The 15237-nt window shown below is 54.5% G+C and overlaps 4 protein-coding genes across 4 annotated transcripts; 1 reads left to right on the plus strand and 3 right to left on the minus strand.

The window, feature by feature from the left end:
- Positions 1-1285: 1285 nt before the first annotated feature.
- Positions 1286-2947, minus strand: C8A04DRAFT_10057 (glycosyl transferase; the record flags this gene model as incomplete). The annotated part of the gene is made up of 3 exons (XM_062776452.1): positions 1286-2441; positions 2500-2772; positions 2871-2947. 3 exons carry the CDS (start codon positions 2945-2947, stop codon positions 1286-1288), a joined length of 1506 nt encoding a protein of 501 aa, XP_062639630.1.
- Positions 2948-4117: 1170 nt separating this feature from the next.
- Positions 4118-5540, plus strand: C8A04DRAFT_26079 (concanavalin A-like lectin/glucanase domain-containing protein; the record flags this gene model as incomplete). Its single annotated transcript, XM_062779791.1, has 2 exons — positions 4118-4212; positions 4313-5540. 2 exons carry the CDS (start codon positions 4118-4120, stop codon positions 5538-5540), a joined length of 1323 nt encoding a protein of 440 aa, XP_062639631.1.
- Positions 5541-6236: 696 nt separating this feature from the next.
- On the minus strand, positions 6237-8968 carry C8A04DRAFT_10001 (uncharacterized protein; the record flags this gene model as incomplete). Its single annotated transcript, XM_062776427.1, has 5 exons — positions 6237-6943; positions 7094-7706; positions 7924-8149; positions 8228-8283; positions 8831-8968. 5 exons carry the CDS (start codon positions 8966-8968, stop codon positions 6237-6239), a joined length of 1740 nt encoding a protein of 579 aa, XP_062639632.1.
- Positions 8969-11248: 2280 nt separating this feature from the next.
- C8A04DRAFT_10043 (putative transporter mfs2) lies at positions 11249-13240 on the minus strand (the record flags this gene model as incomplete). The annotated part of the gene is made up of 4 exons (XM_062776445.1): positions 11249-12292; positions 12405-12484; positions 12549-12731; positions 12805-13240. 4 exons carry the CDS (start codon positions 13238-13240, stop codon positions 11249-11251), a joined length of 1743 nt encoding a protein of 580 aa, XP_062639633.1.
- Positions 13241-15237: the final 1997 nt, after the last annotated feature.

The following is a 15237-nucleotide window of genomic DNA, read 5'->3' on the forward strand; positions in this document are numbered from 1 at the left end:
TTGAGCGGCTTGCTTGCAGTTTGAAGAGAGTTCTAACATCCGATGTCAAGACATCGGAGAGACATGCACAAACACAACCTCCCCACGCATGGTTTGGATCTCATCGATCGACCTGCCGCCAAGCCCGCCCAACGTCCTGCTGGTACCGCGCTAGCACACCTGCGGCTCACTGAAATCATCAACCCTTCATCTCGAGGGGGCAAATTGGCCTCAACTCGACCTGAGGAGCCTTTGCGATTATGAATTTCCATTCCAGGGCATTCCCATGTGCCTCTGGGAGCTCCTTTGAGTAGAAATTCGAAAACAAAACGGTGCATGTATTTACAGCCAGGTATCGGAACAATGCGGCTCTCAAGCGCACCTTGCACACTTTATTATTTCCCGGGTTTGCATCTCGGCCCGGGACCGTTTTCTCCTCCAAGTCAGAGCGACACAGCACCGGCCACATTCCCTCTCTTTTTTCTACATTTATCCCTACCATACACATTCTCATATGCCGTATCTTCCGCAGAAATAACAAAGCGCACAGCCCAAGCGCTTTGTCTATACACATAAACGTGTGTGCCCGAGGTGCCGAAGCATGTCCGCCGCTTCGGGAAACAGTGGGTCCAACACAAGGCTGAAATGGAATGTTAAAAAGGAGAATGGAACGGTATCTCGATTTTCTTAGTTCACGTTGCAGCAGCCTTGCAGATGCATTTGGTCCCTTGTTGCTTTGAAAAAAATACTTTGCAATTGCCAATTGATGAGATGAGTGTTCAAGTTTGGCGGTTTAGGACCTGTCAGCGAATGTCGTGTCATGCTTTTCTGTCTCTCCACCCCGTCCAAACAGGAAGGGGAGGTTGCTTTCTCGAGGGTGGTGCGTCTTTGTTCTCTGGTTTCGTCGCAGAGGTACCTCCATGCCCCGCTTAAGTTAGGTGGTTGCAGATGTATCTTTATGTGGGTCCACCATTGTTTCGCGTTTGTCTGGTCCGTCCTGGCCAATGAAAATCCGTCTAACTTCGGATGAAGAGGAGGACTCGGACGGGGTTTATTGCCCAGGCCCACGAGGGTTAATGGTAGGTTCAAGTGCTTCCATTCATCTCAAGGAGCCGCCGGTTTGACAATCTGTATGCACTTAATAGGCTTTGGGTTATCTCAGGAGCTCAAACCAGTTGCGCGGTGTGGCGGTGCCCGCCCCACCCTCCGATCCGGCCAATCAGAGGCCGCAGAGGGTAAACCACGAACACTGGCTTTGGGTATTTTGCGAAACTGAAATATAACAAAAACGAAACGAGAGAGAAGCCTATGACGTAAAATACACAACCATAAATCCAACCCAACTCCCCACCACCCCAACCGCCGAGTACGAGCTCGTAAACATCAACGGCAGAAACTCATAACTCTTCCCAAACGCAATGCCATGCACCAACGAGCAGTACACAATCAACGGGATGCTGACCGTGATATACAACGTGCTGAAGCGGTCAAACAGGAAAAACCGCGGCCGGTTTGACGCCGGTGCTAACCGATCAAACGCCATCAAGAACAGCACCAGCCAAAACACCGTGTAAACCGTCTTTATCGGGAATTCTGCCGGTGTAAACAACAGCGGAAACAGCGAGACGTGACCCGCGACGGCCAGCGGGCGGAACGCACCCAGATACCGGCGGTCCTTGAGTGCCAGCAAGCTGAACGGGATGATAACCAGAAGCACAGCCTTTTCATGAACGTGCCAGCCAAAGAGAAATGAGGCATAGCCACACAGCGTGACCGCCCCAATAAAATTATCCCACGTCGGCTGGGCGAACAGCCTCAGGAGCGGGATCGCCTGGAACAGCAGCGTCAGGGCAAAGCACACGCGCGGCGTGATATCGGGAAGCACGGCAAACGCGGTATCGCCGACCAAGCCGCGCGTGACGCTATGCAAGGCCTCGTCCCGCACCGTCAGGCCGAGACGCGGCGCGAGGATGATCAGCGCGCGGTCGAGGAAGGAGTACATGGCCCAGACGTTGGGCGCCCAGTAGGCATGGCAGAGGCCGCGGGAGAAGGGGAACAGCCGGCTGAGGATCTGGGGGATCTGGCCCTTGAGGGCGAAGGGCCCGAACGCGGTGCCGAAGATGGCGGCGATTCCGACGGCCAGCTTGACGCAGTTGAGGAACTGGATGCGGAAGAGGGATTTGGGCGAGAGGCAGTAGGCGCGCAGGAGGAAGACGAAGTAGGCCGGCGCGAGATAGAGGTAGATGTGCTTCATGCACAGCAGCGCGGCGAATAAGAGGCCGCTCCAGAGGAGCGTCGACTTCTTGCGGGCGAGCACGAGTGAGGCGATCAGAATGCCGTACATGGCGCCGTTGTACTGGAAGTGGATGTGGTCGATGATGAGAAGGCCGGGCGAGAGGAGGATCGAGATCGCGGCGGTTTGCGCTGCGCGTTTCGACACGCCATGTGACGAGTCGATGAACCTGCCCTGTTAGCCTACCTTCCGCCTCCGGGGGTTTACACTAGTACAACTTGACCTACATCTGCAGCGCATACACCAGGACCAGCTCCGATATGATGACGGTGAATCGCTGAAAGTATACCGTCTGCCAGCTTTCATAGTCCAGGTTGTACACCTTGAGCATGGCCGGGTCAACCAGCTTGGCGACCTGCGACATGATCCACTCGAAATAGGCGAAGAACGGCGGGTAGTCGAGCGTCCATTCTGACGACTTTTCGTAGTACCACTCCCATAGCGGTAAGGTGTTGGTGATGGCAAGCCAGTTGCGGTGTACCTCAAAATCGGTCGATTTGCTAAGTGTAACCAGGGTCAGTACTTCAAGTCCATGGGCTGAATCGGTATGTTTCGCGGCGTCGGCAGTGAAGGGACGGGACGAAACAGCCAGACTTACTAGGCCGGGAACAACAGAATCTTAAGTGCCGCGGCGACAAGCGCGCACTGCGAAAGGGAGGGGTAGAGCTCGGTCATGGTGGAATGTGGCCGGCCATGGACTTCACCGACGTCGTCTTGTCGTTTTGTCGCGGCTCAGCCGAAGCTCAAGCTCTCCAATTGACAACTTGACAAGCGTCGAATCCAATCTTTTAAGTGGGGCCATGTGCAAGGGTCAGTTGGGTGGGGATTTGGAGAAAGCTGCACCAGCCACATTTCTCAACGCCACACCAGAGCGCCACATTGTTTTCGCCTCTGAGCGGCCTTGGCTTTTCCCCGCGGACATGGACATGTTGCGGGCTCGGCCGCGGCCTCTCTTGTTCGGGGCATTGTGAAGTGCTCGGTTTGTGGAGAAGGACCCCTGCTCCTAGTGTAGCTGGTCCAAGTTCCGGTTGGAGCAACAGCCTCCGTCAGCCTCCGAAAACCGAGCTCGATGGGGGGAAGATCAGTTGAGCACAGCTGTTCTTTCGAGAAATGGGGTTGAAAGAGGTGATGGGGTTGCTTCACACTATGAGCAGTTCCATTGTGTGTTGACATGTTGCCCATACAACATGCTATGGATAGTTATGCCTGGGACCCGTAGGCTATTTCGACATTTGGATCTGTGATCATCCCAATAGCTTGCGAATAATGTAATTACTGCCTAGCAATAGGTTTGATTCTGCGTTTTACTTTTAGCCCATTCTAACCGCCTTGTCTCTCCTTTTCGGACCAGCGTAGTTCATGATAAGAAGGTGGTGTTTGTTTCAGCATCGGCCCGGTTTGTTGCCCACCTCTTGTTTGTCCACTCGCCCACTGCACCCACCCGCCCGCTCGCACCTCCCAACCCCACATTTGGCCCAAAACCGCCCGCCGGGCCGGTCTTTGTTGGAGAGCTGCAAAGTGTCCTCAACCACTCCCCGAGCGCTACACAACGGAAGCTCCGAGCGATTCTGCCGGAAACTAGTACCGGGGAGCCGAGCTCCGAACGAATAAATAATAACTGGCTTTGTTGCCCCTGTGTTGCGATTTTTCTTGTCGACGTCTACTCTTTTCTTTGCCTGCTGTTCTTGCTTTCCTTTTTGCGACTTTGCGACCCCATTGCGGCTCGAAGCTTGTGCCCCCCCGCGAAAGTTACAAGGACACAGCACTCACGTTGCATCCACTTGAGCCCCTCCTAAAAGTCGAGCTGTGGGAACTTGAGGGACCACAAACAATTGGGAAGTCAAGATGCGCTTCCCGACGAGCTATGCCCTGCTAGCAGCTGGCCTGGCCCAGGCGCAACAGTATCTCGTCAACGATATCAGCTTCGGCACTGGCGCGAGGTAAATTAAAACAACTCCCGGAATTTTTTGCTACGCCGTACGCTGGCATTTATGGCACGTGGGGACACTCCACTAACGCCTGTCTTCCACCCTCTCACAGGATAAGCCCCGAAGGCTCCCAATCGATACCCAACTTTGCTCTCCAAGGCCGCCCGCTCGTGCCCGAATTACTCTCGGACCGCGTCATCCTCACGCCCGTGGCGCCCGGCAACCAGCGCGGCGCAGTGTGGGCGGACAAGACACTGCAGAACCAGAACTGGGTGACCGATGTCGAGTTCCGCGCTAGCGGCCCGGAGCGTGGCGGCGGCAACTTCAACATCTGGCTGGTGCGGGATGGTCCCAGCTCTGTTGGGTCCGACAGTGTTTACTCGGCGGGCCGCTTCGAAGGGCTGGGCCTGGTCGTCGATCAGCACAGCGGGTCGGGCGGCATGCTGCGGGGGTTCTTGAACGACGGCACAACCGACTTCCGGAACCACCATAACGTGGACAGCCTAGCGTTCGGCCAGTGCAGCTTCACGTACCGCAACCTGGGCCGGCCGACCCAGATCAAGCTGCGCCACACGGAAAAAGAATTCAGCGTCGAGGTCGCCGGCCGGTCGTGTTTCAAGACCGACCAGGTCCGTCTTCCGAGCGGGTACAACTTCGGTCTGACCGCGGCTTCTGCCGACAGCCCGGACTCGTTTGAGGTCTTCAAGCTTGCCGTGCTTACAGAAGATAACAACCAGCAGCAGCAGGCACAGCGGAAGACACGGCCGGCACACCTAGACCAGCAGAACCAGGACCAGGACCAGGACCAGAAACAGTTCAAGAAGCCGCGTATGGTCTTTGGCCGCAGCGGGCAGACCGTCGCCGAAGACCCCTACGACAATGTGATCCCGGACGAAGAAGCCGAGGACATAGTCTCTTCCAAGGCGCAGTTCGCCGACCTGCACAACCGCCTGCAATCAGTCAACCACCACCTGTCGACCATCTTCCGGTCGATCGGCAAGAACGCCAACACGGACGAGGCGCGGCACGCCGAGCTCTCGTCGATGATCGACGACCTCAAGGGCTTGATGGGCCGGCTTGAGAAGGTGGACGTGCTCGAGCAGCGGATCCGCGACCTCACGAGCGAGATGCGGTCGACGCGCCAGGAGATGGCCGGCCGGCTGCGGGACTCGGAGGCGAGCATCCGCGAGCATGTGACGGACCGGAACGAGGTTGTGCGGTCGCATGCGCACAGCACGCACACGCGGTTGATCTGGATCGTGGTGGGCAGCCAGGTGGTCGTGTTGGGGGCGTATGTGTACTACAAGAGGAGGAAGACGACCCCGAAGAAGTATTTGTAAGAAGAGGGAGAGAGATCGGAGACGAAAGGGAAAAGGAAACAAAAACAAAGCAAAGCATCTGTACTCTCTACATGGTTATTGTGGTCTGGGCGAGGTTTTCCCTTTTTTTTTATCATTATGACGAGATGTCCAACTGTTGTATGTAAACAGCGGGTTTTCCATGACTCTTTTTGGCGTTAGAGTTGTTTCCTTGGCATACCATTAGCCGGAAGTTGGAACATAAGGGAAATAACAGAGTGTTTAAACCGTCACTGTTTCACTGGAACGTTGGTTGTCTCGTGTCTGAAGCCGTATTCATGCACTGACAGTAGACACGAGATTGTGCCCGAATTTACTCGTTAACTCACCCGCATCATCTAATCTTCCACCCTCCTTTACCGGCGATCAGAGACTATTTATTCCCAGTAACGGAGCGGAGATATGACGTCGTCAGGAGATATACCGGGATGCATCGGCGACGTCCTTTCAGAAATTATCAAGATATACGATGACCATCAGGCAAGCCAAAAAAGAGCATATATTGCCAACAAACGTAAACAAATTCCAAATCGCCAACCACCCCATCCCAATCCGTGCGCTATAACTAACAATCAAAAGGCAGCCTAGACTTTTGAGCAAAGAGCAAATGACACCTTCCTCCCAAAACACAATACAAATAATTACTCCTTAATGGACACACATCAAAACAAACCCCCATCACGGCACCACACTCAACCCCCTCAAACACACCTCCAACCCCCTCCCCTTCAACTCCTTCGCAATTGCCTCCTGCATAACCACCACCCTCTTCCTCAACCACCACTGCTGCTCCTCCGGCAACAACAAATCCGCAACCCGATAAATATGAAACAACAACACCAACATCCTCGAGTCCCCGCTCCCAATCAATGCCAACAACGGCCCAAAACACATCATCGGGAAAGTCGACACATACCGCACCGTATCACTCTTCCGCACCTCTGCCAACCCTTTCCCTTTGCTATCCCCATTTTTCTGAATATCCAACGCCACGGCCAACGCCACAGCTAGCCGTGTCGCGAGGCGTTTGAATGCCGCCCGCGTCGCGGCCTCGTTCGGGGGGCGGCCCGAGCCGACACTGCGCACGTAGGCTTCGCCTTCCTTGTAGCTGTCCCAGAGGGTCATGATGTGGTAGGGTTGGGGGGATGAGTTGGATCCTGGTGCGGTTGTGCAAGGGGAGGCGGGTGGGTTGTTGGAGAGGAGGCCTTCGAGGAAGGAACCGCTGGTGGCGTGGTCGGTGGTGTTGATGGTGGTGGTGGTGCTGGCGGCGATGGTGGTGTTGCCGAAGCTGCCTGGGGTGGTGCTGGTGCAGGTGTAGGAGGGACTGGAGGGTTGGGGGGTTGGATAGTAGGGTGCTGCGTTGTTGTTGATGATGTAGTCGGGTTCTGTACCTGCCATTACCACGTCGTCGTCTTCGTCGTGGTAGGCGTCTTGGTACGAATATGGGCATGACGTTGTGTCTTGTTCTTGGGCCGTTGTTGTGGTCGTTGTTGTTGTTGTCCCCCTGCTCTGACCTCCTCCCCACATCGCCCGACCCCGATCCCCGATATACCGCGGGTTGTCGTATATCGCCATGAACGCCCCCATGATTCGCTGCCAGTTTAGGCCCCTCGCTTCGGCCGCGTCTTCGAGTCGCATGCATGGACCTAGCAGGCTGACGTGGGCGAAGGCTGACTGGGGTGACTGGAACAGCGGCCAGGCCATGAAGAAGATTTGGCGCACGCCGGTGGATAGGAAGTAGAGGCGATCACCGGATAGGTCGAGGGGTTGTGGCGGTGATGGTGGTGGTAGTGACGAGACCGAGTAGGATTCGTGGGGTGGTGATGCTAGTGATGATGACCCGGGTGAGGATGCGGTTGAGTAAGGGCACTTGTTTGTCGGCTGCTTTGTAGCTGACTCCGGCATCTGGCCCTCCATGAAGCTCAGGTCACACCACATGAGGTACTGAATCAGGTTGGCTGTGCCCAGAAGGGCATCGCAGTTGTCGGCGGTTACCGGCCCGGACAGCGTCTCGCGGTAGTCGTGCAGTGCCTTGTTGAGTAGGGCATACTTGGCCCGGTGGTACTGCGCGTGACCCGGGTTCAGGTAGTCGAGATGGGCTGCAGCCGTCGACAACATCGCGTTGATGAGATAGGTGTGTTTTCGGGACTGTCTCGAGTTAGTACCCTAAACTCTCTTATGTAAGAACGCATAGTGATGTGATTCCTATGGGAGAGGCTTATGTGACAAGGCTAGATGTAAGATGTAGGGACAGGGGAAAGGGGTGTCGCTAGTGAATAGGATCCTTGACAAGAAAAAAGGAAAAAATAAAAATAAAATAAAATAAAGTTAAAAAATAAAAGAAGACAAGGGAAGTCACACATACCTGAAAGGCCAACTGCATAATCCCCGGCCACACCGGCCTAAACGGCAGCGTGGGGATGGTGTACCGCTCAAAGTGATGCAGTAGCTCCATATGCAGCAAGTTGACAGATTCGGACAGGGGGCACACGTCCATCTCACGCGGGAGCGAAGCCGCCTGCATGGGAGGAGAGGTCTGTGAGATCGAGCGTGGGGATGAAGCCCCCCGCGCTCCCACTCCTCCTCGTGGCCTTCCATCCCTGCTGCTGACGGTCCCGTTCCCGCCCGCGTTCCCGCTACCGTGGGCCGGGGGTGATGGTGGGCTGAACCGGACGCACGTTTCTTTCCGCTTGACGCAGTTCCTGCACGGGTCTCCTTCGTCACACTGTGAAGAGAAGGGCGCGCAGTGTTAGTTAGTGTAGTGTGAGGGTAGTTGGTTTAGTGATTAGTGATTATTGGCGAACCCCCTCCCCACTCCACATGTCCCCTTTTAACCCTTCTCGGCTGGGGGAACACAAGAAATGGTGTGAGAGAAACAGCATGGGATGTATGTAGGGGGGGGTGAGGACGGTAGACTAAAAGTAAGACAGGGGGTCACACATACCTTAACCTTCCTCCGCTTGCAGCGTATACAGCCGAGTCTCGATTTCTGTGATGAGAAAACAAAATGTCAATGCTCATCCCACTTGTAGTGTGCTGTGTTCACCCCCGTGTAAATCCCAAATCCCCCAGCCCAGGGATTATTATGTAACCCCATCCGCTCCATCTTACCCCAGGACAAGGATCCCAGTCCAGTCAGAACTCAAACTCATCCACCTCCGTTACATAGTACAGTAGTACACATAGTGCCACTCCTTACACTTACACGTACAACCAAGACTGAATACCCGAAACAGAGGGGAAGAGGAAGAAAGGAAGGACAGAAAACATACCCGATGCGGCCTCTTCTTCCGGGCCTCTTGCGGCCCCACAACTCTCAAAGACGGCCCTCCTTGACCATGGTTGGCAACCAAAAAGGTGTTCGCAAACATGGTCGGCCCACGAGGGGCCGAACCCGGAGCCGAAGCCATCATCCTCGTCCGGAGGTTCAAAGAATCTCGGTCTTCTTACCGCTACTGCTAGCTATCAACACCGGCCGAGGGCCCGGGGGTTTCTGGGTGCCGAAACTCTGCGGATTCCAAAAAACACGGCTCAGTCCGGTCCAGGGGTGTGCAAATGGCCCAGGGGCGGTGTGTGGCCAGAAGGAAACGAAGCGGATATAATCAGGAAATTTGGCCTTCGGTCACTGTGGATGGTGTAGCGTAATTGGTGTGTTTGGCGCGCTCTTGGTCTGGTCTCCAAAGGGGGGACAAGACAGGTAACACCAGGCTAGGTCGGTCCGTGTGTGCTGAAAGTGTCGTAAACTGTCGAATAGCAAGGACAGCCGGGAGGAAGGAATATACCAAGTCCGGAAAGCGACGCGCCCAGGGGGGTTGGTTGACATCCGGGTAGGATCAGGTGAAGGCCGGCAACTCTCTGTAAAGGGAAGTAAGGTCGAAAAATAGATGGATAAAAGGGGAGTCCAGGTAGTGTAGGTAGGTTTGGTATGGCGGTAAGGGAGGTGTATGTAAGTGGGCACATGCAAATGCATACGCAACAACCACAAAAATTCAAAGTGATGTATAACTCGCCAACGTCAACAAACGACAGCAGATCGAGATCGAGAAAAAAGCTCCCCCTTGCCTTTGCTCTTCGGAACAAGAACCAAGACGGACGAACGAGCAAACAAAACAGGATGGAACCCCAACAACTCAAAAAACAATGTGGAATGCGAAGGACCCCGTCACGTCCGCTCGGGGTCGGGTCGGGTTGGGTTCTCGCTTTTTTAAAGCAAAACGACGAAGCCGCGAGACGAGTCCCACTGCCACTCACTCACTCACTCACTCTCCCTCTCCTTCCCTCTTTCTCTCCCTCTCTCTCCCTCTCTCCCGTCTTTCTTAGCCCTTTTTCCTCGAAACCCCTCCCCTCCCCGCCGCCGCGCCGCCCTCGTTCGTGTCGACTGTACGGGGAAAAGGCAGGTTAAGCCAGGCAGTTAAGGGGGCTAATGATGGGTCCAAAGTGGGCAAAATGGGCAAGATAGTAAAAGCCTAAACGAAAAAAAGCCAAGATCACGAGAAAGAGGGCTAAATGAGGTACGATAGAACAAGGTGGTAATGACTAAAGCAATCTTGGCACGGGTTACACCTTCACCTGTTTCCGACCGTTTTCTGTTTTGGGTCGTGGCTGCTTGCTGGTCGCTCGCCTTTCCCTCCGATCTGATCTCTCTTGGTCTAGTCTTGCGAGCCCCGTCGCCTCAGGCACAGGCACCCGCGACGAGCCTGAGATGGGGTGAAAGGGGGGGTAGTATAGATAGGGGCGAGCCGATCGAAAAGCGCGAAAGAAGGCAGCGAAAAACTCGCGCTCGATCTCCCTTTTCGAAAACGCGAGGAAAAGTCGAAACGTGCGAATGGAGTATACCGGGGCCCCGGGTCGTAATTGGCTTTTCTTGGCGTAGTGTATCCGCCAGTTCGTCAGCATATGGTAACGGTAGCGAAACAAACAAAAGACGAGACTGCGTGGGCGTTTTTGCGACGAGTGTTCGCCGATCTCTTTTTTTTTTGGTGGTTGTGGAACTGATGTGGTCAATGATGAATGATGGACATGACATCGTTGGTTTTTTGGTGGGGAAGCCGTTACCCTCGCATTCCGAATGCGGCGATGCGAGCTTTTTTGCCAAGGATCTAAGTGCGCCATGTTACGGGGCCTTTGGGGCAAAAAGCTTTGGCCTCTGGTTATCTTGACGTTCTGGCGGAAAGATCGAGGCGGGTCGGGTCAAGGTCTAGTCCCGGCGATTATTCAGCGCCGACAAGGGACGTATTGTATGCTGCTTCGAGAATGGATCACCGTCTGCGTTGGCGTGTGTAAGTGAAGTCTCGTGAGCAGCAGATAGGCAGAAAGATTCGTGCCCAAGTAGATGGACCCGAATCGCGAAACACGACTGAGCAGCAGTCGGGTTCGGCCTTTCCGGGCCCTTCATTGATGACACAAGCATGAGCAACGAAACTAGCGTGGTCGTGATTAACCTTTTAACTACTTTGACGCTGCACGACATCTCCAAAAAGAACCTGCTGCTCCCCTGGTCGTGACTAAGAACAAGACAATCCAGAACTTCGATCTAAATTTCGAGAGGAGCCCGCTTACGAAGTATGCAAATCCAATCTACCCGATATCCAAAAATGCATCAATGCTAGGAGGACCGGTGGCCAAAAAGACCCCCTTTAAAAAAAGTGAAAAAAAAAAGGAAAAGTGTTTCTCCCCACCCCTTGAGCCCCTCAGCTTGATTTCTCCTTCGTCTCGTCACTTTCATCCACCACCGTCCCCTCGTCCTCGCTCAACACACCAAGCCTCTCAGGCTCTCCGCTCCCAACCGCCGGCGTCGTCGATGGCTGCCCTTGGCCGTGCGCCTGCTGTGTCATCATCTTCAGCAGGATAGCCGCGGCCTCAGCAGCATACTTGCAACTCTGCCGGATGCGCGCACCATACCTCCAAAACAACCACGGGAACGGCATGCACGCCAGAGCAAGGAATGCCGGGACGCTACTGGCCCAGTGGATGCCAAGGTTCTGGTACATGTAACTCGTGAAGAGGGGGAAGGCGGCCCCGAAAAGCGAGCGCAGCACCGAGTTGGCGGCGAGCACGGATGCGGCATAGACGGTGTAGCTGTCAATGAGGTAACCCAGCAGCGAGAGGAAGACAGAGACCAGGCCGGTGGAGAAGACGACGGACGCAATGATGGGCACCACATAGTGGACCTCAGGTCCGTTGGTCCACGCAAACCAGAACAGGCCGACCGGAAGCAGGACAGATCCAACGATGGCCATCGGGAGGCGGGCCTCAGCGGGCGGGAGGCCGTTGGGCGATGCGGCCGCGACGCGCGCGTACCGTTTGTTATCCCAGGCGGACGCCACCACGGCAATAACCGACCCGATGGCAACACCGATGAAAGCCAACCCGCCAATGCCGGCGCTCCAGCCACGGCTGACCTGGAAGACAATTGGGAACGCGGCGAAGAGGAGGTAGAGTGTGCCATACACGATGGCGAGGTAAATGCTGGTGAGCATCACGATGGGCTCCCTGAAGAGGAGGACCCACGGCCGAATAAGCGTCTTCTTGATCTGTTCGGATCGTGTCGCGGTGACGGTGAGGTCCATCTTAGACGTGTACACTTTGCCCGTCAGCTCAGACAGCTTAGCCGCTCGGCGCCGCAGGAGGACCGGCGCATACGTCTCAGGGACGAATAGCGAGCACACGATCCAGAGAACGCCGGTGAATATGGTGATGAGGCCTTCGATCCAGCGCCAGCCAGCATACTCGCCCTGTACATCAATGTCAGCACAAGTCACTATGGCTCCCATCTTTATGTTTATCCCATTTATTTTTTTCTCTTTCGGTCCCAGAGTTTTGTTGCGGGGTTTGGGGGTCACTAACAAGGAAGCCACCAGCGATCGGGCCAATTGTTGGGCCAAGAAAGGGGGCCATCGCAAAGATGCTCGTTGCAAGGCCTCGTTCTGTAGCAAGATCTCGTTAGCGATAACATCCAAATCTTGATTCATAGATCAGACCGTGAAATACCCTTGGCACTAAACATATCCGCAATGACACCACCGGCGTTGGTCAGAGGTGATGCGCCGAACGCGCCGGCGAAGAATCGGAGGATGATAAGCGTCTGGATGTTCTGGGCGCCCGCAGCGCCGGCGCCAAAGGCGACAAGGAAAAAGTAGGTGGGGATGAACACGATTTGCCGTCCATTGAATTCTGTATGCCCCCGTCAGTTAGTATCATCCCAGTGAGTAATCCTTTCAACGAATCCCACCGTCGAAGAACATACCACTAAGAGGCGCCCATAGCAACGGCCCGATGGCAAAGCCGAGCACATATAACGAAATCCCCAAGACAGCCACAATTGTCGACACCTGGAAGTACTCTATAATCGCAAAGACGCCGCCCGAGTATGCGCTACTGGCGAACGTTACCGCCAGCGTGGCAAACGCCATGAGCATCATCACGGTCCATTTCTTGATCGGCGAGTACTGCATGGGGTTGCTCCCGTCGTCAGGGAGGAAGTCGACGACGTATGGCGACTCGGATGTCCCTTCGCCAGGGTACTGGTAGTTGAGGACCGCATCGGTGACACCGTCTGGGCGGCGAACTAGGAACCAGTGTGAAGGGTGGCTGTGGCTTTGTTGAGACTCGACGTCCGGTCCGGAAGTCACGGTCACTTCTTTGGCGTTCAAAGAGGAAGAGGAAGATTGGACGGTGGCCATGTTCAGCGTCTTGTTGCTTTCACGGCGGCAACGGCGTTCCTGGTGTGAAGTTGGGCACAACCCGGGATGTGGACTCAGTTCCTCGACAACACGGAGCCTCCACGATCGAAGGCGGGCCGGCTATCTCTTATACCGCCTGATGACAATTGTCTTTTCTGGGGGACGTGTTGAGGCAGATAATCATCCTTCACAGCCCACGGTCCTTATTTTGCAGCTCGATTCGAATCCCGATCCGAGCCGACGGATGCGCGATGCCCCACTGAGATGGAATATGGTCCTGGGAGCATAACACCTAGGAATTCCGTGTTTCCTGGACCCCAAATGATTTGTCGTCGTATTGAAGGAGCCTTACCGGAAGACTCATTCAAGCGTATTGGTCATCAACACCCGATGAGAAGGGGGGATGGACCATCATTTTCAACTGCGGACGCGTCCCAACGTCCACCGCCTTGGGAAAGCCGGTTGTTAACTCCGTGGAATGGGCAGCCCTTGTGGGATCCCATCCTGCATGCATGCCTTGCAAGCGATGTCCGCGGAGGGTGGAAACGACCAAATCCGAGCGGTGTTCATCCAAATCCGGCCACACCCACCGACCCCTTCTCGAAGAAAAAGGAAGCCCGACACCTACATAGTACGAATGTAAAACCTGTGCCTCGCGTAGCCATCCGCATTGTGTTGAGTAATATTGTGAGTCGGACGTGATCAAGACTGGACCCCGGGCCTCAAAACCTCACAATTTTCCGATTTCCACAGCTTGATGATGCTGACACCAGTTGAACCCTTCGGCCTCGGGGCGCACCATGCCGAAGTTTCGGGAATGCTGATTTCTTGGCAAGCGGGCTCTCAGGCAAAGATTCCATGCATCGGTGGAGTTGGGGAATTCCAACCGCCGAAAGCCGGTCGCTCCGTCTTGTTGGGGTGAATAAATGCACCAGCCCCGTCTCAAGCGAAGTGAGCACCTCATTTTGATCCTTCTAGGCGTTCCCCTTGCAAATCCAACCGCTTGGGCACCAAACATCCCCGCTTTCTCTCCTACCGAGGAGCTCGGACGGGAGGGCCAATGCCGATTCCCTTTCGCAAAACCGGATAATGACCTGAGGGAAGAACCTGTATGGATCAACATTTCGAAACGAATGGGTGTCGCGGAGATAGACTCATCCTCCGGAGGTAAATATTTATCACCGCAGCTTCCGAAGCAGCCGGCACGCCAGAACCGATGAGACGAGCGGAGTTGGTCAGGTGCGAGGAGAGGCAGAGGTCTGGCGGTTGCGAATTTCTGCAAAGTTATCAACTGCTTATTAGTTGATCCGAACCCCGAGGAGCTCGGTCTCCGCCAAGCCGGCCACTAGTTGTCTTGCCGCTCCTCGGGTGTGTGCATGGGCATATGGGGAACAAGTTGGACAACAACAGGGACTCATGTGGCCGACCATTCCTCTCATTGGTTGATATGCGTCGCACCGACGACGAGTGTCACGGGTCCCTTTTCTTATTGGGTTCGATGTGGTCTGTAGGTATCGCCGTTGAGGCAGCCTTACCAGAAGGGTTTGTCTCTGAGTTTGACTCTTAAATGCGGGTTTACACATGACCGGGGGTGCTAAATTTTTGGTTGGGGGGTCAAACACTTATCAAAAGTGGAGACTGATAGGAGTTTGACACCCCGACCAGTTTTGTGGGGGTAAGTAGAGTCGTGAAAAAACAGCTGGAGAACAAGGAAATATTCACATATGGCTAGCATTTGCTTAAGGAAGTAAAAAAAGACTAAGATTTACTATAGAAAAAGTCTCTAAAACCAATATATATTTAAAGTATTACCGAAAAATAGATAGATAGGCCTTTCTATCTACCTATTCTAACCTAGAAGATTTATTTTAGATTTTTAAGAGAATTATTGAACTTGTAAGGAACTGTGACGAATCGTATCAACCACACTCTGCAAGGGTTCACTGAAGGTAGGGTAACTAGGGTTGTGATTCGGTGAAGCCAAAAGGTTCACAACA

Source organism: Dichotomopilus funicola (genome assembly GCF_033296635.1).
Source record: "Dichotomopilus funicola strain CBS 141.50 unplaced genomic scaffold C8A04scaffold_10, whole genome shotgun sequence".
Lineage (NCBI taxonomy): Eukaryota > Fungi > Ascomycota > Sordariomycetes > Sordariales > Chaetomiaceae > Dichotomopilus > Dichotomopilus funicola.